The following is a 26,728-nucleotide window of genomic DNA, read 5'->3' on the forward strand; positions in this document are numbered from 1 at the left end:
GGCCGTTGAACGTTTTTGAGCTGCCTGAACGATCCAAATTTCTTTTTCTTTTTTTTTTTTTTGAGACAGAGTCTCGCTCTATGGCCCAGGCTGGAGTGCAGTGGCATGATCTCGGCTCACTGCAAGCTCCGCCTCCCGGGTTCACGCCATTCTCCTGCCTCAGCCTCCTGAGTAGCTGGGACTACAGGCGCCCGCCACCACGCCCGGCTAATTTTTTGTATTTTCAGTAGAGATGGGATTTCACTGTGTTCGCCAGAATGGTCTCGATCTCCTGACCTTGTGATCCGCCCACCTCAGCCTCCCAAAGTGCTGGGATTACAGGCGTGAGCCACCGTGCCCGGCTCCAAATTTCTTATAGAAGTTTACAGGACTCCTGAGGATGGGCTCTGCCTGACCCCCACTGCCCCCAAAATAATCTCCTTCCATCCCTCACACTCAGCTGCAGCCAGCGCTGAACTTAATGCCATACTCTGAAACGTTCTTCACAGTCTCTGTACTCCTGGCTACGTTCTTTCCTTATATCGGGTCTCAATGTTAACATTCCTCCCTCTAAGAAGCCTTGCGGACACCGCCCCTTTCCCCCAAGCCTGGCCAGAGGCCCCTTTTCAAGGCTCCAACGCTTGCTGTGTCTCCCCATGAGATCACGGCTCTGTGCTGTCATTATTCATTGGTCTGCATTCTCTGCTAGACTGTGATTCTGTTGAGGCTAGGGGCGGTATCTTGTCCATCAGTGTCGCTAAGAACCAGCAAAAGACAGTAATGTGGGGTGGATGCGGCCCAGCAGATCACTCGGGTTCCTCCCCTTTCTCGGCCAGGGAGTCTTTTGAGGACAATAGAAAATCACAGGTGTCAACAGGTGCAGGCTGGTAGGGAATGTCCCCTTAATTTGAATGATCAGTCTGTTATTCTTACAGGAAGCAAAGTGTGCAGAAGACACAAAACAAACGCCGACCTCCTCCCACCTCCTTGAGAATAAAGCGAAGCTGGTGCCATTTCTAGGCACGCCTGAGGACTATTTGAGGAGGGTGAGGCGGAGGGTTACGCACGGGACTACAAGAAAAACCCTCCGCTGGAGAGCAGAACTCGCGGCGGCTCCTCTTCAGGCCACCAGGGGGAGGAATCACACCGCATTCCCGGCCTTGGGCGGTTTCGCACGACCACGCGGAGCGGGGAGGTCGCGTAGAACTCTGGGAGTTGTAGTCTTAGGGTTGTAATGCGCAATCTCGCCCACTGCACATCGGGAGTTGTAGTTCTAGGTTGAGGAACGGGAAGTGCTTCCAAGTGTCCATGTTGAGCCCTGGAAACTACAACGACCAAAGGGCCACGGGTTCCTGGGCCGTTTCTCATTTCCGTCGAGTTAAACGTCTGGGGCTGCTTGTGAGGAATCAGCTTGACTGGGTAAGTTTAATTGAAGAAAACACCTATATGTTAATTGAGCTCCCTGCAGACTTTCGTATTCTGGCCCGGTTTGGGGCCTCGGCGTCTCTCAATCGTAGGAATTGCACATTAATCTTCGTCCTTTACCTTTCCTATTCAGACACCTGTAGCCACCCACCCTCTTGACCCTGCCACGGTCGCCTCGCACTTTTAAAGGCCAGCGCCCCTGGAATCCCCACTGAGCTCCCGTCCCAGGACCCAGCCCCCGCAGCCCCACCTTGGATCCCACAGCCCTACCCTGATTCCTCGGCCTTACCCTGACCCTGCAGCCTCACCTCCCTGAATCCCGGCTGCTGCTTTTTTTTTTTTTTTTTTTTTTTTTGAGACGGAGCCTCGCTGTGTCGCCCAGGCTGGAGTGCAGTGGCGCGATCTCGGCTCACTGCAAGCTCCGCCTCCCGGGTTCACGCCATTCTCCTGCCTCAGCCTCCCGAGTAGCTGGGACTACAGGCGCCCGCCACATTTTTTGTATTTTTAGTAGAAACGGAGTTTCACTGTGTTAGCCAGGATGGTCTCGATCTCCTGACCTCGTGATCCGCCCGCCTCGGCCTCCCAGAGTGCTGGGATTACAGGTGTGAGCCACTGCGCCCGGCCTCCCCGGGCTTCTTTATGCTCATCCACCCTTTGTATACTTTACTCTTTACTCTCAATTTTCTGTTTTTCACGGCGGTGGAAGAAGGGTCCTCATTCCTTCTTTCCGATCCGCGATTACCCTGGACTCGAAGTAAGCAGACCCGGTTCTAGGCCAGCTCTGCCTCCTGCCCTCTGTGACCTTGGGCAAATCATACAACTCTGGGACTCAGTTTCTTCCTCTCTAAAACGGAGATGACTGTTGCTCCATCAGTCTCAGGTGAGGAATGTTGAGGAGCCAATAAGCTAGTATGTGTGAAGATGCCTTGTAAACTGTAAGACCCTCACGAGAGACAGATTATTTTTATCACAATTATGAATGCTCTGGAACACTCTTATCGGGGCTCTTCTCTAGCTCTGCCACCTTGTTGCTCAAACCCATCCCTGGAGTGCTTGGTGTCTTCATTGTCTACCAGCTGGATGATATTTCTTCACTTCCTCCAGAGACCAAAGGTCAGGCCAATGAGCTTTTAGTCTTCAGAGAGCTTTATCTGAAAGGAAGCACCAGAGAAGTGCTTATCTTGGACTGTATCTTGAAATATCCACTGATGAAAGGGTTACACAGCTGGCAGAGCAGCAGTCCTCTGTTCACCAGAAACAGGGCCCCAGCAGGAGAGGACAGCTGCAACCTAAGCCCCATCCATTCCCTCTGGGCTCTTCTGGGCCTGTTCAGTAGACACTGGCTTTGGTAGGGGTGTCTGAGGCCTGAAAAGGCTGCTGGGAAAGAATCCGTTTTGCCAAAAGGCTTAATCCAGGAAAAATGAGAGACCTTGGCTAGGAAAGAGAGACATAACATTGTTAATTAGTTCCTAACATTTTATAAGCACTCAAAATGCACCAGGCCCTAGGCAATATTTTCACTTACGAAGTATCCATTTTACATATAAGGAACTTGAGAGGCCATGCAGTTAAAATAATTATAGTTGCCTCCTATGGTTATAGTACCTTCTATCCATTGAGTGCTTTGCATGTATTATTATTTTATTTTATTTTATTTTATTTCATTTTATTTTATTTTGAGACGGAGTCTCGCTCTGTCACCCAGGCTGGAGTACAGTGGCACGATCTCGGCTCACTGCAAGCTCCGCCTCCTGGGTTCACGCCATTCTCCTGCCTCAGCCTCCCGAGTAGCTGGGACTACAGGCGCCCGCCACCTCGCCCGGCTAGTCTTTTGTATTTTTTAGTAGAGACGGGGTTTCACCGTGTTAGCCAGGATGATCTCGATCTCCTGACCTCGTGATCCCTCCGTCTCAGCCTCCCAAAGTGCTGGGATTACAGGCTTGAGCCACCGTGCCCGGCCTACATGTATTATTTAATCCTCATCAACAATCTCATGAGCAGTTACTATTTCTCTTTTTTTTTTTTTTTTTTGAGACGGAGTCTCACTCTGTCGCCTAGGCTAGAGTGCAGTGGTGTGATCTCGGCTCACTGCAAGCTCCACCTCCCGGGTTCATGCCATTCTCCTGCCTCAGCCTCCCAAGTAGCTGGGACTACAGGTGCTCGCCACCACGCCCGGGTAATTTTTTGTATTTTTTTTAGTAGAGACAGGGTTTCACCACATTAGCCAGGATGGTCTTGATCTCCTGATATGGTGATCCGCCTGCCTTGGCCTCCCAAAGTACTGGGATTACAGGTGTGAGCCACTGCACCCAGCCCTTAGTTACTATTTCTTTTTGAGACAGGGCCTCGCTCTGTCACCTGGGCTGAAGTGCAGTGGCACAATCTTGGCTTACTGTGGCCTCTGGCTCCCAAGCCCCAGCAATCCTCCTACCTCAGCCTCCTGAGTAACTGGGACTACAGTTGCATGCCACCACATCCAGCTAATTTTTTTCTTTTTTTAATTTTTTGTAGAGACAGGATTTTGCCATGTTGCCCAGGCTGGTCTTAAACTCCTGGACTCAAGCAATCCTTCCCACTTGATCTCCCAAAGTGCTGGGATTATAGGCATGAGCCACCGTGTCTGGCCGTAGTTATTATTTCTGTTGTGAGAATAAATTATCAGAAGCTTAGAGTTTGAGGAACTTGTTCAAGATCACATAGCTAATAAGTGACAGGGGTAGAATTCAGAGTCATCAAAACCTTTTTCCCCCATTATACCATATAGCCTTATTTTTAGATCAAAAACAAAGATTAAAGAAGACTTGAGATGGGTTTAAATCAAAGCCAAATGAAGGAACATTTGTTGAGTCCCAACTATGTGGGGAAAGCATGCAGATAAACAGTTTGGCCTAGAAAAGCATATAAAACCCAGTCTTTACTCCTGGAGTAGATCTGAAGAGGTGAGGCATAAGTGTGCCAAAAATTAAATAGTATTCATTGGATAAATTAATTATTGAGACCAGCTGTATGCAGGGCACTACATTAAGTCTAGTGATAGGAACATGCTTCTGGGTGGCCTTGGGGATTACACCAAGTGAAATCGTAGTCGTGAAAATGGTGGACCGGAACACAGTATACACTCAGTAAGCGCCTGCTGCATGCATACATATCTGAATGAAAGAAAAATTCATCCAGAGACATTTCTAATCAAAGTCCAGACCAGAGGTTCTCAAACTTTGCTGATTAGAAACACCTGGGAAGCTTTTACAAACGAATTGATCCTCAGAAATAGGGGCCCCAGAATACACATTTTTTAAAGCTTCCCAGGTGATTGTGACAATAGGTTCAGGAACCTAAGATCTAGATTCTCCAGGGACCACTGTTGCAGGCAAGTCACTGATTGAAAACTGCTAGAATAGGTGTTAATCCAAGAGCTGCCCTAAGGTAGCCTAAGATTGGTTACCAGATAATGGATGTGGACAGTGATCAGAGATGAGAGGAGGAAAGGTTGGAAGGACATGGGAAAGCTCCACAGAGGACTAGAGATTTCACTGGGCCTCGCTGGATGGAGAGGCTTCTGGACAGGCACCACCATGAACCATTTAGACAGTGAGCAAAAGAAGGTAGAGACACATAGACTGATTTCCTTGGAAAATTCCGTGACTTTTATTAAAAATGACTCTGGATGCTTTGTGTGAATGTCTCTTTGACAAAATTTGCAAGTCAGATTGGATTTTTCCATCTCTCTATCCTATTTGGACATCAGTCAATGTGAGCCTAGGAAACAAAGATTCATTTGCATGTTAGCTTCACTCTGGCCAATTAGCTTCTGTAGTTTTTATTTCCAAACAATTTAGTTGATGATCCTCCCAGAAACTTTCCAGGAGCACAGAGAGTTCTGCTGTCTTCTGTTTTGGCCGTTTCCAAGTCCCTTATCCTGATTCCTGTCCCAAGTGCTGTTCTCTATGCAGGGTGAGACAAAAATCTCTTCCCATAAGAAGCTTAAGGACTATTGTCCTGGTTCTCCAATCTTAAAAGCTGACTTATTGGCTCTTAACTCTCCAGATTCACTCTGGCCAAATCCTAGTGTTTCTACTTTTCACTCAATCAACACGTTTCTTGGATGCTTCCTAAGAGTCAGGTGCCACACCAGGTGCTTTGAATGCATTATTTCATTTTATTTCCATAGCAACCCTGTGAGGATACATAGTGTTCCCATTGTACAGATGGGGAATCAAGCTTAGAAAGATCAGATAACTTGCATAAGATAAGAAAGCTAGGCAGGGCTGGCACGGTGGCTCACTCCTGTAATCCCAGTCACTTTGGGAGGCTAAGGCGCAAGGATTCGCTTGAGCCCAAAAGGTTGAGACCAGCCTGGGCAACATGATGAAACTCCATCTCTACAAATAAATACAAAAATTAGCCGGGCGTGGTGGCAAGTGCCTATAGTCCCAGCCATCCAGGAGGCTGAGGTGGGAGGATCACTTGAGCTGGGAGGGTGAGGCCACAGTGAGCCACTGCACTCCAGCCTGGGAGCCAGAGCAAGACCCTGTCTCAAAAAAAAAAAAAAAAAAAAAAAGTCTGGCAACATGGCAGGCAGAGAAGCTAGTGACTCTGGGGCAGCCACATCTTTCGCGTCAGGATCTCACCACGTTGGATGTTACCAAGTTGACGCCACTTTCACACGAAGTTATCAGTAGACAAGCCACAATTATACAATTATACAAGCCACAATAGATACAACTGGTCATGTAGCTCATGGAAATCCACAGTCGTCAAAGCTATTTCTGGAGTTCACACCATCAGGTTCAAAAATGAACTAGAAAGAAATATTACAATCAAGCTTAGATATGCTAATGCTGAGATTTATAAACTTGATGACCCAAGTTGCCCTCGGCCAGAATGTTACAGATCTTGTGGGAGCAGTACACCTGATGAGTTTCCTGCAGACATTGCAGGGACCAAAGGGAACTTCAAATCAGTCAGACATGTTTCCTTTGTTGACTGTCCTGGCCACGATGTTTTGATGGCTACTATGCTGAATGGTACAGCAGTGATGGATGCAGCTCTTCTGTTGATAGCTGGTAATGACTCTTGTCCTCAGCCTCAGACGTCTGAACACCTGGCTGCTATAGAGATCATGAAACTGAAGCATATTTTGATTCTACAAAATAAAATTGATTTGGTAAAAGAAAGTCAGGCTAAAGAACAATACGAGCAGATCCTTGCATTTGTCTAAGGTACAGTAGCAGAGTTAGCTCCCATTCCAATTTTGGCTCAGCTGAAATACAATATTGAAGTTGTTTGTGAGTACATAGTAAAGAAAATTCCAGTACCCCCAAGAGACTTTACTTCAGAGCCTGGGCTTATTGTTATTAGATCATTTGATGTCAACAAACCTGGCTGTGAAGTTGATGACCTTAACGGAGGTGTAGCTGGTGGTAGTATCCTAAAAGGAGTATTAACGGTGGGCCAGGAAATAGATGTAAGACCTGGTATTGTTTCCAAAGATAGTGAAGGAAAACTCATGTGTAAACCAATCTTTTCCAAAATTTTATCACTTTTTGCAGAGCATAATGATCTGCAGTATGCTGCTCCAGGCAGTCTTATTGGAGTTGAAACAAAAATTGACCCCACTTTGTGCTGGGCTGACAGAATGGTGGGGCAAGTACTTGGTACAGTCGGAGCTTTACCTGAGATATTCACAGAATTGGAAATTTCCTATTTCCTGCTTAGACGGCTTCTAGGTGTACGCACTGAAGGAGACAAGAAAGCAGCAAAGGTTCAAAAGCTGTCTAAGAATGAAGTGCTCATGGTGAACATAGGATGCCTGTCGACAGGAGGGAGAGTTAGTGCTGTCAAGGCTGATTTGGGTAAAATTGTTTTGACCAATCCAGTGTGCACAGAGGTAGAAGAAAAAATTGCCCTTAGCCGAAGAGTTGAAAAACACTGGCGTTTAATTGCTTGGGGTCAGATAAGAGGAGTGACAATCAAGCCAACAGTAGATGATGACTGAAGAATACTGGTTAAATAATACATTCGGATGGAGTTGGAAGTTGGAATTTCTCTTAACAACCAAGGGATTTATTTTCAAAGCAATATTGGGGAATTGATTTCACAGTTTGTTTCCTTAGTAGGTAACTGTAAGGTTATTCTCTTTTTTTTTGGTTATGAAAACTTAGGGACTACAATCAATATAAAAATTGGCATAATGTTGGATTGAATCTACATTTTGGCAGAAGTTAAGCGTTCCTACATAATGTCAAAATTATACATCATGCAGTTTTGGTTTTTTTGTTTATTTTGTTTTGTTTTTGAGTCTGGCTCTGTCACCCAGGCTGGAGTGCAGTAGCGTGATCCACAACCTCTGCCTCCCGGGTTCATGCGATTCTCCTGCCTCAGCCTCCCGAGTAGCTGAGATTATAGGTGCGCGCCACCACACCTAGCTAATTTTTGTATTATTAGTAGAGAGGGCGTTTCGGCATGTTGGCCAGGCCGGTCTCTCCTGACCTCAGGGTGATCAGCCCACCTCGGCCTCACAAAGTGCTGGGATTACAGGCGTGAGCCACCTTGCCCAGCCCACATCATACAGTTTGAAATGAAACTTAGCCACAACCAGTCTTTGCTGTAGCACACACATATATCACTGAACCTGCTTGAAATAAAGTTTTTTTTCTGTTTCATGATTTGTCTTTGAGTACCTCCAGGCTGAAGGACTGTTGTACCAATAAAAACTTAAAGGCACAAATTCTCCTTGAAGACCTTCTCCCTTTTCTTTGGCCCCATATTTTATGTTGCCTGAAATCCAATAGTCTTCCTCCATTGGAAAATACTGTTATACCAAATAATTCTAGATGAGTAACAAAGATCTTTCTAGGCCTTCATTTTATGTTTTTTCTTAACTGTTAAGATTGTGGCATAGATTATAATATTACTAATTTTTGGATGTTTCGAAAGGTCAAGAAGTAAAAGATGTTAGAAAGCAAAAAAAAAAAAAAAAAAAAAAAGCTATGCACCAAATGAGCTGGGCCTCCAATGTGGTTCTTTCAGACTATCTCTCATGGACATGACCTCATTTCCAGAGAAACAGAAATGCTAAAGAGAAACAACTTTTCAGCTTAGCACTTGAGGGACTGCTCCTCCCCAAATCTGGTCACAACTTTCTCTTCTCACCTTGCATTGTTTCCACACAAGCTTCCTTCTTACCGTGCTTTTACTCGCTTTCTCCTGCTGGAAAGAGTCTTTCCCATCTTCCCCTGCTCTCTACTTCCAAGCTAAAGGAGCACTGTTTCTTCTCAGAACTCCTGTGGTCTTTTATCTGCCTGTCTTTTATGACAGTTGAACTTGCAGCTGGTTCATTGTCATGTGAGTGACATGTGTCTTGTGGCCCCAGCAGTAGGTCTTCTATGTGTAGACCTCAACAACAAGTGATGGGGAAAGGTCAGGGTCTGAGGCTAAGCAGAACTCATCCCCCTTCACTCTGGCTGAACAACCCACTGACATCAGGAGCTTAGTTTCTCTTTCAAAAGATTTGGGTTTGTTTTTTAAATTTGCTAAAGAGAAACAAAAAGAAGACGCTATCTGTAGTAGAAAGAAAATAATTTCTTATCTTTCAAAGTTAAATAGAATGATGTTGGGATTATTAAGACCAGACAAGTGGCAGCTGACAACCAGGAGACTGTGTGTTGTTATCATCGTTCTGCTTGTGACTCTGAGCAGCTCACTTAATCTCTCTGGACCTTGGTGTCTTCCCTGGTAAAGCACGTGTATGTACTGGGAGAAGGGGAAGACAACTGTGGGGAGGACTGACAGAAATGCTCTCTTAGGCCTCTTCTTACCTAGACATGCTTTGACTGGAACTCCCGAATCTCTCCCAGAGCACCTTAAAAGAAGCAGAATAATGTAATCATGAGCATGTGGACCCCAGACACAGTGTGTATCCATTTAGATGCTTTTGGTTGCAACCAAAAGAAATCTAACTTCAATTGGTTTAAACAAGAAAGGGAACTTACTGACTTATGTAACTAGAAAGTCTAGGAGTGGGTCAGCTTTCAGGTATGGTCTAATCTGTGGATTCTTTTTTTTTTGAGACGGAGTCTCGCTCTGTCGCCCAGGCTGGAGTGCAGTGGCCGGATCTCGGCTCACTGCAAGCTCCGCCTCCCGGGTTCACGCCATTCTCCTGCCTCAGCCTCCCGAGTAGCTGGGACTACAGGCACCCGCCACCTCGCCTAGCTAGTTTTTTGTATTTTTTAGTAGAGACGGGGTTTCCCAGTGTTAGCCAGGATGGTCTCGATCTCCTGACCTTGTGATCCGCCCGTCTCGGCCTCCCAAAGTGCTGGGATTACAGGCTTGAGCCACCACGCCCGGCCTATATCTGTGGATTCTTAATGTCTTCACAAACGGGCCTCTATTTCTCCGTGATTCTCTCGGTTTTGCCATCCACCATGGGTATCTTCATCCTGTGCTCCAAGGCCACTTGACAGGTGACATCTGCACATCACACTAGTTCAAAACAAGGAAGAACTTTTCTCCCCTCAACCATCAAACCAAAGTCCCAGGCTTTACTCCTGTTGGACCAGCCTAATGCCATACGCCCACTCTTCATCCAAATACTGACCAGAGAATAAGAAGGACTGATTGGCTCCAGTTAATTAAGGCTCAACTCTGGAGGTTAAGAGGGGTCAGCCCCACCCAAATCACAAGGCAAGGGATACTGGGAAGTTTGATGTTCTCATGTTACAACCACATTGCCCATGATCGAATTCTGGCTCTGCTTGCTGTATGTTATTGGGTAAATTGCCTTTGTCAAGCATCCACTTCTTGATCTATAAAATGAGATAATAATATGTATCTCAGAGGACTGTTGAAAGAATTAAATAAAATAATATATGAAAAGCACTAAACATAGTTCCTGGCACAGAGTAAGTGTGATGGTGATGATGGTGTTGGAGATGATGAAATTGAAGAGGGTTAGGGGAGCACTGGCCCCAGTTTAGGAAGCAGATGAGCCGTAGGAATGTTATCTAGTCAGGAGCGTGCACGCCTGTCATGCTGAAAGCTTCTGTTTGATCTACTGCCCACATCATACTTTTCCCTACCTCTGCTCTTTTTCCTCTTAGGTTTTTTTCTGTAAGTGCTTTCTTCCTCCTCCCCTGCCTCTCAACTTCCTCATCTTTAAAGGCCCAGCATAAGTGCCACCGTGTATTCAGTAGTTTAAAGCTGGGTGTGGTGGCTCTTACCTGTTATCCCAGCTACTTGGGAGGCCTAGGCAGGAGGATTGTGTGAGCCCTGGAGTTTGAGACCAGCCTGGACAACATAGCAAGACCCTGTCTCTCAAAAAAAATAAACAGTTTTAAGAAAAAGCTTAGTTCAGTGACTTTGCATATATATAACCGAATCCCCCCCTGAGCAGGATCAGTAATGGTTAAGAACTTAGCTTCCGGATTAGGCAGAGATGGGTTTGCCATTGGGTAACTTGGGAAGGTTATTCAACCTCTTTATGCCTTAGTTTCCTCATCTGTAAAACAGGGTCTTTTTGTTTGTTTGTTTTTTGAGACAGGGTCTCACTCTGTCACCCAAGCTGGAGTGCAGTGGTACGATTTCAGCTCACTGCAACCTCCGCCTCCCATCTTCAAGGATTCTCCTGCCTCAGCTTCCTGAGTAGCTGGGACTATAGGTGCCTGCCACTGCACCCGGCTAATTTTTGTATTTTTAGTAGAGATGGGGTTTCACCATGTTGGCCAGGCTGGTCTTGAACTCCTGACCTCAGGTGATCTGCCCACCTCGGCCTCCCAAAGTGCTGGGATTACAGGCGTAAGCCACCACGCCTGGCCAAAACAGGGTCTTAATAGTACCTACTTCAGGCCGGGCGCGGTGACTCACGCCTGTAACCCCAGCACTTTGGGAGGCCGAGGTGGGTAGATCATGAAGTCAGGAGCTCGAGACCATCCTGGCCAACATGCTGAAACCCCGTCTCTACTAAAAATAAAAAAGAAAATTAGCTGGACGTGGTGGCATATGCCTGTAATCCCAGCTACTCAGGAGACTGAGGCAGGAGAATCACTTGAACCAGGGAGTTGGAGGTTGCAGCAAGCCGAGATCATGCCATTGCCCTCCAGCCTAGCAACAGAGCGAGACTCTGTCTCAAAAAAAAAAAAAAGTACCTACCTCAGAGAGTTGTTGAGACAATGAAATGATGTAATGTATATAATGTCTATAAAGAGGTCAGTACAGTGCTAACTGTAGATAACGGATCTTAGTGGTTACTGTTAGCCTTAGGAGAGCAAGGTCTGTGTGACAGTCTCTGCAGCAGTTACTGCTGTGCTGCGCACATAGTAGCTGCTGGATAAACATTTGTTAATGGGCTGTGAGGAGTATGGATGGCTCTCTTTCCTCTTCACAGCCATCTCATCACCCTAGCAAAATAAATAAAAAACAACCCCCAGTCTTGGCAAAGGCAATGTAGCAAAGTAGTAGGTGCAAGATTCAGTGAGTGACGGCAGGGAGGATGAGGTGCTAAGGAGGGGTGGACAGGGTGGCAGATAACACATATCAGCAACAGGAAGCCAAGAGGAAGCCAGCAAGCGGCTGTTCTATGTTCCCCCATCCAGCCAGCAAGTTCAGCTCCAGCAAGTCATTTGATTCACCTGGTGATGAAATGGGGGTCAGCCAGTCTGTGGGCTTTCCACCTGTCACAGGACCCCACCTCGTAGGCTGTGGGGATGTGATGGAGGGTCAGAATCTCCAGGTAAGTGTCCCCAGCTCCCTTCCGTTTGCACTGCTTCTGCCGGCACCGTGACTTACTGATCACAAGTCTGATCCTGCACTCCCACGGTGGGGAAGCTGAATCAGAGTGGGTCTGGATTTGGTTATCAAGCCCCCAGCTCTGTCTTCCCTGAGCTTTTTCTTCCTCTTTCCAAACATTAGAAACATCCCGGCCGGGCGCGGTGGCTCAAGCCTGTAATCCCAGCACTTTGGGAGGCCGAGACGGGCGGATCACGAGGTCAGGAGAGCAAGACCATCCTGGCTAACACGGTGAAACCCCGTCTCTACTAAAAAATACAAAAAACTAGCCGGGCGAGGTGGCGGGCGCCTGTAGTCCCAGCTACTCGGGAGGCTGAGGCAGGAGAATGGCGTAAACCCGGGAGGCGGAGCTTGCAGTGAGCTGAGATCCGGCCACTGCACTCCAGCCCGGGCGACAGAGCGAGACTCCGTCTCAAAAAAAAAAAAAAAAAAAAAAAAAAAAAAAAAAAGAAACATCCCAATAGACAGAGATAGTGTGTTCGTTTTCCACCTAGAGGGAAGGGGGAACTCTAGCTTTAGAGGGAGCTCGCAGATCCTCTCACCTTTCTTGAGGGCAGATGCCTGATCTTGGAAGGGTTTTAATCATATCAGAATCCGAGTGTGTGAGAGAAAGAGCCATGGGTGTGTGCCTTTGGGCTTGGATTCCGACCTGGGTAGGGGGACAGCTTCCTTTTCTCTCTCCTGCCTTGATCTGTTTCCCTTTCCTGCTTTGAATTCTGGACTGGTCCTCTATCAGGTCCTAGGACTTTTTAATTAATTAACTTATATATATGTATGTATAGTAGAGACGAGGTCTTGCTATGTTGCCCAGGCTGATGTCTAACTCCTGGCCTCAAGTGACCCTCCTACCTCGGCTTCCCAAAGTGCTGGGATTACAGGCGTGAGCCACTGTGCCTGGCTTAGTTCCTAGCCCTTTCTCTGCTAGCCCTCGACTTCCTGTCTCCCTTGAGAGGCACACCCTTCCTAGTAACCCCTCACCTACTCCCATGTAAAATGAGGGTGCTGTTGCTTCCCAATGGCCGTCCTAGCAGAGTGGCCTGGATGGGCTACCATGGCCACCCTGTTCAGCACAAGAACTAATCTCTAACTCCTGGGGCTCCTGCAGGCTTAGGCTCAGTGCCAGATTTAAATCTTCCGTTGTCCCAAACACTCAAATATTTTTGGTGCCCCCTCCCACAATGTAATTCAAAATACAGTTGGCTATTTGAAATAATGTAAGCTTTACATGTATTCTAAAAATCAAATTGCTTCTTTCCAGATTTCTGAATGTAAAATTCAGGTATGCTAATTGAAACTTAAGGTTCCCTGTTTTGCTGGTGCCCCAAACACCTGCTGAGTGTGGCTGTTGGGAAATCTAGCCTGGACTCCTTGCTCTGAGCAGCTGCTCTCTTCTTTCCTACAGGGGAGCTTCTTTCGACTCTTCTACCCCTGCCAAAAGGCAGAGGAGACCATGGAGCAGCCCCTGTGGATTCCCCGCTATGAGTACTGCACTGGCCTGGCCGAGTACCTGCAGTTCAATAAGCGCTGGGGGGGCTTGCTGTTCAACCTGGCTGTGGGTAAGGGCTGGCCTGACCTCTGCATGCTTTCCCAGTTGATTGGTTTTGTTCCTGGGAGATCCCCAGGTGGACACAGTACCTTATAGCCTACAGTGTCCAGCCTTTTGTAAGGGGCATCCATTAGTCAGTGTAGTGTGGAGAATTGGGAGAGAATTACATATGAAAGAGCTTTGGTGATTGAGTTAGACTTCTCTGGATTCAAATCCAGACTTTACAATTTACTAGCCATGGGGTTTGGGCAAGTTACTGAACCTGTCTAAATACCTGCCTTTGGGGGTTTGTAGTACGGGATGTACGTAAAGCCTCTAGTGCACTGCTTGGGACATAGAATGTGTTCCATAAATGGCACCGATTCCTCATTTATTCAGCAGGTATCAATTCCTACTCTGTGCCAGCTATTGTGTGTATCAAAGAAAGGTTCTTAACTATCAAGGAGCATACAGTATCCTGCAGTTTTCCCTCCAGTCACCCCTCTTCTGAGTAGGATAACATTGAGTCATCCACTTCCGCCAAAGGCCCCACACCTAGGAATTCCACCCAGTGCCTTGGCATCTCAGCAGTTTACCCCAGAATTCAGTACTGCCACTTTGGACTTAGCTTCCCATTTTCTTTCTTTCTTTCTTTTTTTTTTTTTTTTTGTGAGATGGAATCTTGCTCTTGTCACCCAGGCTGGAGTGCAATGGCACGATCTCAGCTCACTGCAACTTCCGCCTCCCAGGTTCAAGTGATTCTCCTGCCTCAGCCTCCCAAGTAGCTGGGATTATAGGAGCCCGCCACCACGCCCAGCTAATTTTTGTATTTTTAGTAGAGACAGGATTTTGCTTGGCCAGGCTGGTCTCGGATCTCTTGCCCTTGTGATCCACCCACCTTGGCCTCCCAAAGTGCTGGGAATATAGGCATGAGCCACCGCGCCTGGCTTAGTTTCCCATTTTCTATTGTGTTCACTCTTCCTATGGAAGAAAGGGAGAAAAAATAGGTGATTGACTGCCCTGAGCCACTCAGGGGCCGATGGTGATTGTCCAGAGGGGAGAAACACATGTCCCCACCCATACCTATACTCAGGTTGCCCTTGGGATAACAGCTTTGGGGCAGCCAGATATGCTATAGCCCATGTCTCTGTTAGGATCTTGTCGCCTGCCTGTTAGCTGGAATGGCCCCTTTAAGACAAAGGACTCTGGATACCCCTTGATCATCTTCTCCCATGGCCTAGGAGCCTTCAGGTAAGAACTTCTTTCCCCCAGACCATGCCATACTCCTTGCCTGGTGACAGCTGCTGAGTCTTAGCTTATTTCAAAGGGCAAAAAAAAAAAGACATTTCCATCTGCTAGCTGTCTTCTCTCCCATCTGCTTTGTCCCATAGCATTGGGTTCACCTTCTCCGGAAGGCCTTTTTCAAGTCCTTTTCACCTTGTGGAGCCTTTCGGCAGCCTTCATATGCTTCACTTCTCATGGTCCAGTATTTATATAAATATACACTTTTAGCTTTCCTCCTATGTAATAGCCCAGAAATGCTAGAAGGAGCATGAGCTTTGTGATCAGAGCATCTTTTATTTATTTTATTTTTATTTTTTCAGACAGAGTCTCACTCTGTTGCCCAGGCTGGAGTGTAGTGGCATGATCACAGCTCACTGCAGCCTCAACCTCCTGGGCTCAAGCAATGCTCCTGCCTCAGCCACCACGTAGCTGGCATGTACCACCATGCCTGGCTATTTTTAATTTTTTTTTTTTTTTTTTTTTTGCAGAGACGAGGTCTCACTGTGTTGCCCATGCTGATCTCGAATTCCTGAGCTCAAGTCATCCTCCCGCCCCAGCCTCCCAAAAGTGCTGAGATTATAGGCGTGAGCCATTGTGCCCCACCAAGAGTAATTTATTTCACATGAGAGTCCACTCTGTGTGTGGCACTGGCGTAGTAGCGAATAAGACAGACTTGCTCCCTGCACTTGTGGAGCCAGCAGCCTAACTTGCAAATCTCAGCCATATCCCTTGTGCGCTATGTGAGCCTGGGAAGGTTGTATAATTCTCTGAACTTAGATTCCGTCATCTGTCAAAGACGAATGCTGCTCCCACAGGGCGGTTTGTGAGGATTCAGTTCGATTGACACCTACTAGGTTCCCATCCTTGTCGGTTCTCCTCTCACTTTCTCTACATGGAGGGATGTGATGGTGGTGAACTGTAGGATCTCTTTTACCAGACCTGGGGAAACTTTGGCCTAACTTTCATTATTCATTTAGAATTCTTCCCATGAATTCTGATTTCTGCACCTTGGTATGTTATATAGCTTAATAACTGTAGTACATGTGTTCCTATTTAAGCTTTTGAATTTTCTCTCTGTTCATCCATCGACATATATGTCTAGTTTAGGTCTCAGAATGTTGCACATCTCAAAGGCATCTGTTTTTGCCTCTTAGCCCCCAAACCATTGTCCACACTGTAGCCACGGAGATCTTTTTTTTTTTTTCTGAGACGGAGTCTCGCTCAGATGCCTCAGTTGCTGAGGTAGGGGCATTGCTTGAGCCATTGATCACGCCCAGTCATGCAGTGGCATGATCTCTGCTCACTGCAACCTCAGCCTTCTGGGTTCAAGCGATTCTCCTGCCTCAGCCTCCGAGTAACTGGGATTACAGGCACCCACCACCGTGCCTGGCTAATTTTTGTAGAGACAGGGCTTCACCATGTTAGCCAGACTGGTCTTAAACTCCTGACCTCAGGCAATCCATCTGCCTCAGCCTCCCAAAGTACTAGGATTAAAGGCATGAGCCACCGCGCCCGGCAGGGAGATCTATTTTTTTTTTTTTTTTTCTTTGAGACGGAGTCTCACTCTGTCGCCCAGGCTGGAGTGTAGTGGTGTGATCTCAGCTCACTGCAAGCTCCACTTCCCAGGTTCACGCCATTCTCCTGCCTCAACCTCCTGAGTAGCTGGGACTACAGGCGCCTGCCACCATGCCCAGCTAGTTTTTTGTATTTTTAGTAGAGACGGGGTTTCACCGTGTTAGCCAGGATGGTTTCGATCTCCCGACCTCGTGATCCACCTGCCTCAGCCTCCCAAAGTGCTGGGATTACAGGCGTGAGCCACCGCACCTGGCAGGGAGATCTATTTTAAAACGAAATATGATATTGTCATTCTAGCACTCAAAGCAGTGCCCAGCATATAATAGGTACTCAATAAATATTTGTTGAGTGAATGAATGAATGTGTCTTCCCACTTAAAAGTTTTTGGCTGGGCATGGTGGCTCATGCCTGTAATCCCAACACTTTGGGAGGCCGAGGTGGGTGGATCACCTGAGGTTGGGAGTTCGGGACTAGCCTGACCAACATGGAGAAACCCTGTCTCTACTAAAAATACAAAAAATTAGCTGGGTGTGGTGGCACACACCTGTAATCCCAGCTACTTGGGAGGCTGAGGCAGGAGAATTGCTTGAACTTGGGAGGTGGAGGTTGCAGTGAGCCGAGATCGTGCCATTGCACTCCAACCTGGGCAATAAGATCAAAACTCCATTTCAAAAAAAGAAAAAAAATTAATAGCTCTTTGAACTTAATTCAGTTCTTTTCATGGTCTTACCTCGATGTAGGTCCAAGACAAAGTTTCCAGGCCTGTTCTTTGCTCTTTGTCCCACTGTAGCTCTCCAGACAAAATGGCCTTCTTTCACTTACTGAAAGGCACTGCATTATTTCCTGCCTCGCTGTCTTCATCTGTGCTGTGCTTTGTGGCTGATCTTTTTGCCTGGACTATTCACTGTTCTGCTCTTCTCTTCCTCTTCCCCCTTTCTGTCTTTTCCTGCTAATTCCAGATTACCTTTAAGATCTTAGTTTGGATGTCATTGTCCTAGGAACACCCATCCTGACACCTATATTAGGTTAATTTTTCCAGAATGTGCTTTCATAAGACAATCTGTACTTCTCAGCATTTAACATAATTGCAATGAATTAATTACTTGTGTAATTATTCTTTAACGCCTGTCTTCTTCACGAGATTGTAAGCCCTCTGAAGGCAGAGACCACATCTATCCTCTATTGCTCCGGCTTCTAGGACAGTGCCTGGAAAGTAGTTGTTTACCCATAAGTATTTATTGAATGAATACAAGGGTATACTGTGCTAGGTTCTCATTCATTCAGCAGACATCTGTGGAGCACCTGCTCTGTGCCAGCCTGTTGGCATGAGAGGAAGGTGGGACATACCAAGATTAACAAATCGAGGAAATTGCATCTGCTAGAGGAGCAGGAACAAAGACTCCCGTAACTGTAGCCCATGGCAGAAAGTGGAGAGTAAACATGGAGATGAGGTTAGAAAGGCAAGTAGATGGTTTTTTGTGGTTTTTTTTTTTTTTTTTTGAGACGGAGTCTCGCTCTCGCCGGGCTGGAGTACAGTGGCTGGATCTCAGCTCACTGCAATCTCCGCCTCCCGGGCTCACGCCATTCTCCTGCCTCAGCCTCCTGAGCAGCTGGGACTACAGGTGCCCACCACCTCACTCAGCTAGTTTTTTTGTATTTTTAGTAGAGACAGGGTTTCACCGTGTTAGCCAGGATGGTCTCGATCTCCTGACCTTGTGATCCGCCCGTCTCGGCCTCCCAAAGTGCTGGGATTACAGGCTTGAGCCACCGCGCCCGGCCTGCAAGTAGGTGGTTTTTGATGCTGCTTTCTTGTTCAATAAATTGAGTACATGCTGTGTGCCAGGGCTGGAAATTCAGTAGTGAAGACGAGAGAGTTCCTACCTTCAGGAAGATTATAGTCTCGCAGGGAAAAGAAGCAAAGAAACCTTCTCCTCCTAGGCAAACAGGAGAGAGCAGGTGAGCACTTTGGAGGTGGTCCTTTTGGTCTAAGAATCTGTATTGAGACTTCACACTTCATTAGACCTGGGCAAGTCAGTTATGAATACTCTCATTAACCAGAGTGAAATTCCAGGGAGAAAGAAAGGGAGGATAAGGAACATTATTTCCTCTCATTGCATCTGTGGTTAATTCAGGCTCTGAAATCCTTCCCATGGGTCATGGACCTATGGTTTCCTATCCTAGGGAGGAATGTGTGCGGTTAAATACCTAACCATTCTCAGTGTGCCATTGTCTCATTGGATTCCCACATCGCCCTGTGAGGTGCACAGGCAGGGATGCCTATTTTTCAACTGGGCAAACAGGCTCTGGAAGGCAGACTTGCCCAAGGTGACAATTTGAACTGGGAAAGGATCAGAAATCTCTCTGGCTGGCCGGGCACCGTGGCTCATGCCTGTAATCCCAGCATTTTGGGAGGCCGAGGTAGGCGGATCACGAGGTCAGGAGTTTGAGACCAGCCTGACCAACATGGTGAAACCCCATCTCTACTAAAAATACAAAAAAAAAAAAAATAGCCGGGCGTGGTGGCTCTCGCCTGTAATCCCAGCTACTCAGGAGGCTGAGGCAGGAGAATCACTTGGCTCCGGGAGGTGGAGGTTGCAGTGAGCCGAGATAGTCCCATTGAAGTCCAGATCATTGCCTTTCCTGGAAAAGTAGGAGAAAGTGAAAAGGAACTTAAGAACCTGATCTCCCTGTATCAATTAGAAATTGGGCAAGTTGTATTTAACAGAACACTCCCAAGTAATAGTGACTTAAATATGGTAATGTTTATTTCTCTCTCAAGTGAAAGGAAGCCAGAGGTAAACAGTTAAGGTTGATATGGTAGTTCCACAAGATGGCTGCTAGCAGAGCATGGTTGGAATAAGGGTGAAGACTCGGCTGTTCTTTTGATCCTTTTTCCTTGTTCCTTTCTGAATCTCCAGGACTTTGTATTCAGCCTTCTGCATGGAGCTGGCCTCACGTGGCTTTGTGGTTGCTGTGCCAGAGCACAGGTGAGGGATAAGCCGTCATGGATTGGGTGCCTGCAGTGAGCTAGGTAGAGGCTAGTCCCCTATCAATGTACTATTTCTAACCCTTTCGACAACCATGCAAGCCAGCATTATACCCCTTTTAAAGAAGAGAAAACCAGGGTTTAAAGGTGTTAAATAATTTGCCAAAAGTGACACAGCTGAGTTGGAATTCAAACCCAGGTCGGTCTCTAAAATCCGTATTTTTTCCACTTTCCTATGCATGCCCCAGATCTCCTTCCCTACTAGCCAAAGGGTGATCTAGAGCCTTCTGGATGAAAGGGAGGCTTTGGTAAAGGGGAAAAATAAGCTCAAGAATGTTTTCTGGTTTCTCTCTGATGATGTGTGTATTTCAGGGACCGGTCAGCGGCAACCACCTATTTCTGCAAGCAGGCCCCAGAAGAGAACCAGCCCACCAATGAATCGCTGGAGGAGGAATGGATCCCTTTCCGTCGAGTTGAGGAAGGGGAGAAGGAATTTCATGTTCGGAATCCCCAGGTAAGTTTGTGCCGGTTGGGGAAGGAGAGTTAATGAGTCTGTCCTCTCCCTACTATATTTGATAGCAAGACTTTTAGTTAACCCTCTTTTGAAATGTCAGTCATAGTGGGTCTGAGTTTGCCACATCAGTGGAAATACGTAGGATATTAATCAGGACTCTTACAATTGCTGTGACAGAAACCCAACTTAGGTTTACTTAGGCAAAAAAAGGGAATGATGGGCTCATATAAGTAGACTTATATGAGGAAGAGCAGGACAATTGGAACCAGACTTGAATGCCGTCAGGATTTGTTCTTCATCCTCATTTCTGTCTCTCTCTTGGTTGGTGGGTCTCATCTTCAAACTGGCCTACTTTCCAAGGTTAGAACCATAAGTTTTTTTTTTTTTTTTTGAGATGGGGTCTTGCTTTGTCACCCAGATTGGAGTGCAGTGGCATGATCATGGCTCACTACAGTCTCAATCTTCTGGGCTCAAGAGATCTTCCTACCTCAGCATCTTGAGTAGCTGGGACTACAGGCATGCATCACTATGCCCAGCTACTTTGTTTTAATTTTTATTTTTTTGAGACACAGTCTTACTCTATCACCCAGGCTAGAGTGCAGTGGCACCACCATGGCTCAATAGCAATGTCATCTCCTAGGCTCAAGTGACCCTCCCACCTCAGCCTCCCAAGTAGCTAGGACTACAGGCACATACCACAACACAATTTTTTTTTTTAGTAGAGATGGGGTCTTGCTATGTTTCCCAGGCTGGTCCCAAACTCCTGAGCTCAAGCTGTCCTCCCACTGTGGCCGCCCAAAGTGCTGGGGTTATAGGTGTGAGCCATGGCACCCAGTCAGAACCACAGCTCTTGACAGCTCTGACCTTGTGTGTGTTCAGCCTTGTCACCTATGAGAATAGAACTGTGTTTGAGTTGATCCCTCAGTCCCCTACCCTGGTGCCAAACTGCAGTTTGAAAAATCCTGGAGAGGGATTCCAGGCCTGGGGAGAAGTAATAAAATGGGAAGTTCCCACCAGAAATGCATTGTTTGATTGGGGGTGGGAAGGCCATCCTCAAAAGGCAGGGTTAACAGGAGAAGGAAGCGGGGTAAGTGCTTGGGAGACAAAAACAATAGATGTCTGATGTAAATGGGCAGTGGAATCCAGTACTGGATTGCTAATAACAGCACTCTTAATTCCTTTTGTTTTTAAAATGCTTTCATGTACATCATCTCATTGGATCCTTCTGACAGCCCTGTGGTTAGGTAGGTAGAGTCGGAACAACAGGGCCGAGTCTGTTATGCTGTTGGGCACTGCTTATGTGAGCTGCAAGGTAGCTGAGCCTTTCTCAGGATGTGGCGCCCAAGATGCTTGCTGAGGCATGGGTGGGCAGACTATCTGTGCATTCTTCCTTGGCTCTGTATGTGAGGGAGATTCTCACTGGACAGTTGCAGAGTGTTCCAGTCCCACTGGGACTATCTTTGTTGCAGGTGCATCAACGGGTAAGGGAGTGTTTACGGGTATTGAAGATCCTGCAAGAGGTCACTGCTGGGCAGACTGTCTTCAACATCTTGCCTGGTGGCTTGGATCTGATGACTTTGAAGGTATGAAAGCAATTGATATGACCTAGAGTCCAGTATTCAGGGCTTTCTTGGTTACAAGTAACAGAAACCTAACTAACTGGTATAAACCAAAAGAGAATTGATTGGCTCATATAACTACCAAGAAGACCAAAGGCCAACTTTAGGCCAGTGTAGTTAGACCCAGGGTCTCAGACATTATCATCAAAGCCCTGGCACTCTTCTCTCCCTCTCCTGGCTCGGTTTCTCTGTGTATATGTGGTTTTCTCACCGGACTCTCTCCTTTAGGCAAGAAAGGTGGTCGCTAGCAGTTCAAGCCTGCACATCAACTTACAGCTCCAGGTTTTTTGCTTTTTTTTTTTTGAGACAAAGTCTCGCTCTTGTCCCCAGGCTGGAGTGCAATGGCGCAATCTTGGCTTACTGCAACCTCCGCCTCCTGGGTTCAAGCGATTCTCCTGCCTCAGCCTCCCGAGTCACTGGGATTACAGGTGCCTGCCACTACACCTGGGTAATTTTTGTATTTTTACTAGAGACAGAGTTTCACCATGTTGGCCAGGCTGGTTTCGAACTCCTGACCTCAGGTGATCTGCCCACCTCGGCCTCCCAAAGTGCTGGGATTACAGGCGTGAGCCACCACGCCCGGCCTCAGCTCCAAGTTTGAAAAGAAAAGAGACTGTCTTAGCTTCCACTAATCTGGGAAAGCTGTGACCCTATGTGGGTCTTATGCCCCTCTGGGCTAGTCCCTGTATCAGAGGGAGAGGGTATTCCGATTGGCCTGCCTAGGTTACATTCCCACTTCTGGGTCAGGTAATTGACCACCCACAAGGCCAGATGGATGGTGGGGAGAAGATTCAGGCTACTGAGCAGCAAACATCCTGTGTCCACTGCGGGCTCAGTCCTTCCTTTGAGGGAATCCCAAGAACCCTCCCAGGAGGATATAAAACCATCCTGGCCATGAAATTTGGTGCTTATGAAGATATATTCTTTATGCCCCACCCCCACCCAATCTTTTTTTGTCCATAATTTCAAAAGTCATTCAGGTTCTATTCAGAGAACCAAGAAATTTCATAAAAGCATGAAGAAAAATGAAAAACCTTTTTTGATATTTTGATATTTTTCCTTCCAGTTATTTTTACATGTATTAATATGTGTATATATATTTTTTACACAATTATGTTATCATTTAATACAAGCTGTTTTGTGGCCTTATTTTCATTTAGCAAGAGAGTATGAGTATCTTCTTATGCCAATTAATATTTTTCTATGGCATGATTTAAAAATAAATTTTTTAGAGACAGGATCTTGCTATCTGCCCAGGCTGGACTCAAACGCTTAGGCTTAAGCAATCCTCCTGTATAGCTTGACTTTTATTATTTATTTTTATTTATTTAATTTTTTTGAGACAGGGCCTCACTCTGTCACCGAGGCTGGAGTACAGTGGTGTGATCACCAATCAGTGTAGCTATCGCAGTCTCCCAAGTAGCTGGGACTACAGGCGCCCGCCACCATGCCAGCTAATTTTTTGTATTTTGTAGAGATGGGGTTTCACCGTGTTTCCCAGGCTGGTGTCAAACTCCTGGGCCCAGGCAATCCACCTGCCTCGGCCTCCCAAAGTATTGGGATTACAGGTGTGAGCCACTGCACCCAACTGCATGATTTTTAATAGCCATGTCATATTGTATTGTATGAATAAGAATGGGGTGTGTGTGTGTGTGTGTGTGTATAAAAAATACGGCCAGGTGCAGTGGCTCACACCTGTAACCCCAGCATTTTGGGAGGCTGAGGTGGGCAGATCACAAGGTCAAGAGATTGAGACCATCCTGGCCAACATGGCGAAACCCCGTCTCTACTAAAAATACAAAAATTAGCTGGGCATATAGTCCTGGCTACTCAGGAGGCTGAGGCAGGAGAATCACTTGAACCCATGGGTCAGAGGTTGCAGTGAGCTGAGATTGCACCATTGCACTCCAACCTGGTGACAGAGTGAGACTGTCTCAAAAAAAAAAAAACTTATATATTTACAATTACTGCTTTATGAGACTTGGTATTTTAAGAGCTCCTCCCACAAACTTATGCAGTAAGCATTTGTACCTCTTTACCTAGAAAGAAACCAAGGATCAAAAAGGCTAAGTACCCAAGATTACCCAGCTAAGTAAGTGGTAGAGTCAAACATGAAATTGGGGCTTTTTGATTCTACAGCCTATGCTGTATGCCCCAAATGTATATTTTAGAATGTATATTTTATTTTTTTTTATTTTTATTTTTTTGAGACGGAGTCTCGCTCTATCGCCCAGGCTGGAATGCAGTGGCCGGATCTCAGCTCACTGCAAGCTCCACCTCCTGGGTTCACGCCATTCTCCTGCCTCAGCCTCCCGAGTAGCTGGGACTACAGGCGCCCGCCACCTCGCCCGGCTAGTTTTTTGTATTTTTTAGTAGAGACGGGGTTTCACCATGTTAGCCAGGATGGTCTCGATCTCCTGACCTTGTGATCCACCCGTCTCGGCCTCCCAAAGTGCTGGGATTACAGGCTTGAGCCACCGTGCCCGGCCTTTAGAATGTATATTTTAAAGGCTTTGGTAATATCCTCCAGGAAGAAGCAATCTACCTGCATGCCCAGTAGGTAAGACAGACCCTGGAATCTAGAGTGCTTTACCAACTACAGTGTTCATGTCATCAACCTGCATGAGAGTCAGAGGTGCCCTGGACACTGAGGTCCGGGCCTGCATGCTTGTGAGCCTGAGAAAGGCACTGGGAAGCCAGGCTCACGTCTGTAATCCCAACAGTTTGGGAGGCTGAGTCAGATGGATCACTTGAGCCCAGGAGTTCAATACCAGCCTGGTCAACATGGCGAAACCCCATCTCTAGTAAAAATACAAAATTCAAGCCGGGCGTGGTGGCTCACGCCTATAATCCCAGCACTTTGGGAGGCTAAGGCAGCCTGACCACCTGAGGTCAGGAGTTCGAGACCAGCCTGGCCAATATGGTGAAACCCCATCTCTACTAAAAATACAAAAAACTTAGCTGGGCGTGGTGGCAGGCACCTGTGATCCCAGCTACTTGGGAGGTGGAGGCAGGAGACTTGCTTGTACCTGGGAGGTGGAGATTGCAGTGAGTTGAGACCACTTAGCCTGAGCAACAAGAGCAAAACTCCATCTCAAAAAAAAAAAAAAATTTAGCTGGGCGTGGTGACATGTGCCTATAGTTCCAGCTACTCGGGAAGCTGAAGCACAAGAATCGCTTGACCTTGAGCCTAGGAGGTGCAGGTTGCAGTGCGCCAAGATCGTGCCACTGCACTGCAGCCTGGGTGACAAAGTGAGACTCTATCTCAAAAAAAAAAAAAAAAAAAATTGGGAAATGGCAGGCTACAGTCCAGTTAGATCAGTTAAGAGGGCAGCCTTCTGGGGGAAATACAGCATAAAAAAAAAAGCTAAGTACATTTTCATCTATCAAATTGAGTAAGATCCAAAAATTGATTACTTACTCTGTTAACAAAGTTGTGGGCAAGTAGATATTCTCCTACATTGCTGGTGAGAACACAAATCGTCCCATGGAGAGCATTTGGCAATTGATATCATCAGCAGTACAAATGCATATGTTTCTTTGACCCAGTAATTTCCAGTTTGGGGAATTTATCCTACAAATAAATACCTGCACACATGCAGCATAATAGATGGACAATGTTATTCATTCCAGTGTTGTTTGTTATGGCAAAAGTTTGATAGTAATCTAAACGTTCACCAGTGAGGGAACTGGTTCAATTATGGGACAGTGGATGTGTTTGCTTGGTTAATGCTAATTGCTAGAGTGTGTAAACCCCACATTTCAGTGGCTTAACAGAGTAGAAATGTATTTCTCTCCTACATAAAGTTCAATATGGGTGCTCCTGTATAAGAGGCAACTCAGGGATCCCTGCTTCTTTTATACTTTCTTATGGCTCTCCCCTCTCACAAAATTTGTGAATCCCAAATTTGTTGTTTGCATTAAGCCAACAGAATGGGAAAGGGCATAGAGGTTTGTATGAGACAATTTATGGACCAGGTCTGGAAGTAGAGATAGCACTTTTGCTCACATTCTGTTGGCTAGAACAATCACAAGTCCTTGTCTAATCGCTGGGAAATAGTTTAGCTATGAGACCAGGAAGAAGAGGAAAAGATTTGGTGATCGGCTAGCTGTCTGTCCCATGGCCAAGTGGCTGTGAAAAAGGGTGTGGAAACTCTTTATGTACTAATGTTGTTATGTACAAAAAGATACACCGCCACGTGTATGAAAAGAGGGAAAGTGTATATTCATGTTGACTTATGAACATAAGCAATCTCCTCAGGGACACATAAGAAACTGTTACCTGTTTGGAGGTAGATGGCGGGCAACCATGTAGAGAAAAACAGGGTAAGTAGGAGACTTCTTTGTATACCTCTGATTTTAGAGGTATATGAATATATTAACCTGTTTTTTTTAAATGCTGAAGAGGCATCCAACCAAGATGCTGATCTGAAGGTACTGAGTGAAGGGGGAGGATTTAGGTACAAAGCCTTGGAATAGACACTGGGGAGAGCAGAGCAAAAGTTCAGAGCAGAGGCTGGGCCGTAGAGCCTGGAGAGGCCTCCTGAGCCCCTTAGCAAGCAGCTGCAGTGGCTTTTTATATAACCATACCCTGAAGGCTTCTGGGGATGACCAGAAATAGATATGTGCAGAGCATGTTAGTGTGCACAGACTCACTCTTCCCTTGACTTTGGATAAAAATCACGACAGATATCCAGAGAGGAAGGAGAACCTGCACTGGCTTCTGCACAAGCAGTCTTTGCTCCAGAGCACAATGGATGGGCAGCAGGAGCATCCCTGTTTCACCCTCAGTTCAGTCCACGTGTCATGGACCCTTGGACCAGTTTATAAGGTGGAGATTCTGGAGGATGGAGGAGACTCTTATTCTGAACATGCTCATAAACCGATGGGTCAATGTGGAATCTGACCATTTTGAGCCATTCATTTCTTCATAGATGGTTTTTGTTTTTGTTTTTGTTTTTTTTGAGACAGGGTCTCACTCTGTAACCCAGGCTGGAATGCAGTGGTGCAATCATGGCTCACTGCAGCCTCAACCTCCT

The 26,728-nt window shown here is 46.5% G+C and overlaps 2 protein-coding genes across 5 annotated transcripts in view; both read left to right on the plus strand.

Annotated features, from left to right (window-relative positions):
* Window positions 1–1,251: 1,251 nt before the first annotated feature.
* PAFAH2 (platelet activating factor acetylhydrolase 2) overlaps window positions 1,252–26,728 on the plus strand; it is a 42,845-nt gene continuing 17,368 nt past the window's right edge. For 2 of the 4 annotated variants that reach the window (XM_033227708.1, XM_033227706.1), the window contains exons 1-8: window positions 1,271–1,398; window positions 2,111–2,284; window positions 11,994–12,130; window positions 13,589–13,742; window positions 14,866–14,962; window positions 19,489–19,557; window positions 19,929–20,070; window positions 21,540–21,653. In XM_033227708.1, the coding sequence (XP_033083599.1) occupies window positions 2,260–2,284; window positions 11,994–12,130; window positions 13,589–13,742; window positions 14,866–14,962; window positions 19,489–19,557; window positions 19,929–20,070; window positions 21,540–21,653 (738 nt within the window). In that variant the 5' untranslated portion in view covers window positions 1,271–1,398; window positions 2,111–2,259. Of the gene's footprint in view, window positions 1,399–2,110; window positions 2,285–11,993; window positions 12,131–13,588; window positions 13,743–14,865; window positions 14,963–19,488; window positions 19,558–19,928; window positions 20,071–21,539; window positions 21,654–26,728 lie in introns of all 4 variants that reach the window. The other 2 variants (XM_033227709.1, XM_033227707.1) reach the window with 1 other exon arrangement.
* On the plus strand, window positions 6,143–8,390 carry LOC117093082 (eukaryotic translation initiation factor 2 subunit 3-like). The gene is given in 1 exon segment (XM_033227710.1): window positions 6,143–8,390. A coding segment is annotated over 1 exon segment (990 nt). The 5' UTR covers window positions 6,143–6,409; the 3' UTR covers window positions 7,400–8,390.

This window comes from Trachypithecus francoisi, unplaced genomic scaffold, assembly GCF_009764315.1.
Source record: "Trachypithecus francoisi isolate TF-2019V2 unplaced genomic scaffold, Tfra_2.0 Lachesis_group12, whole genome shotgun sequence".
NCBI classification, from domain to species: domain Eukaryota; kingdom Metazoa; phylum Chordata; class Mammalia; order Primates; family Cercopithecidae; genus Trachypithecus; species Trachypithecus francoisi.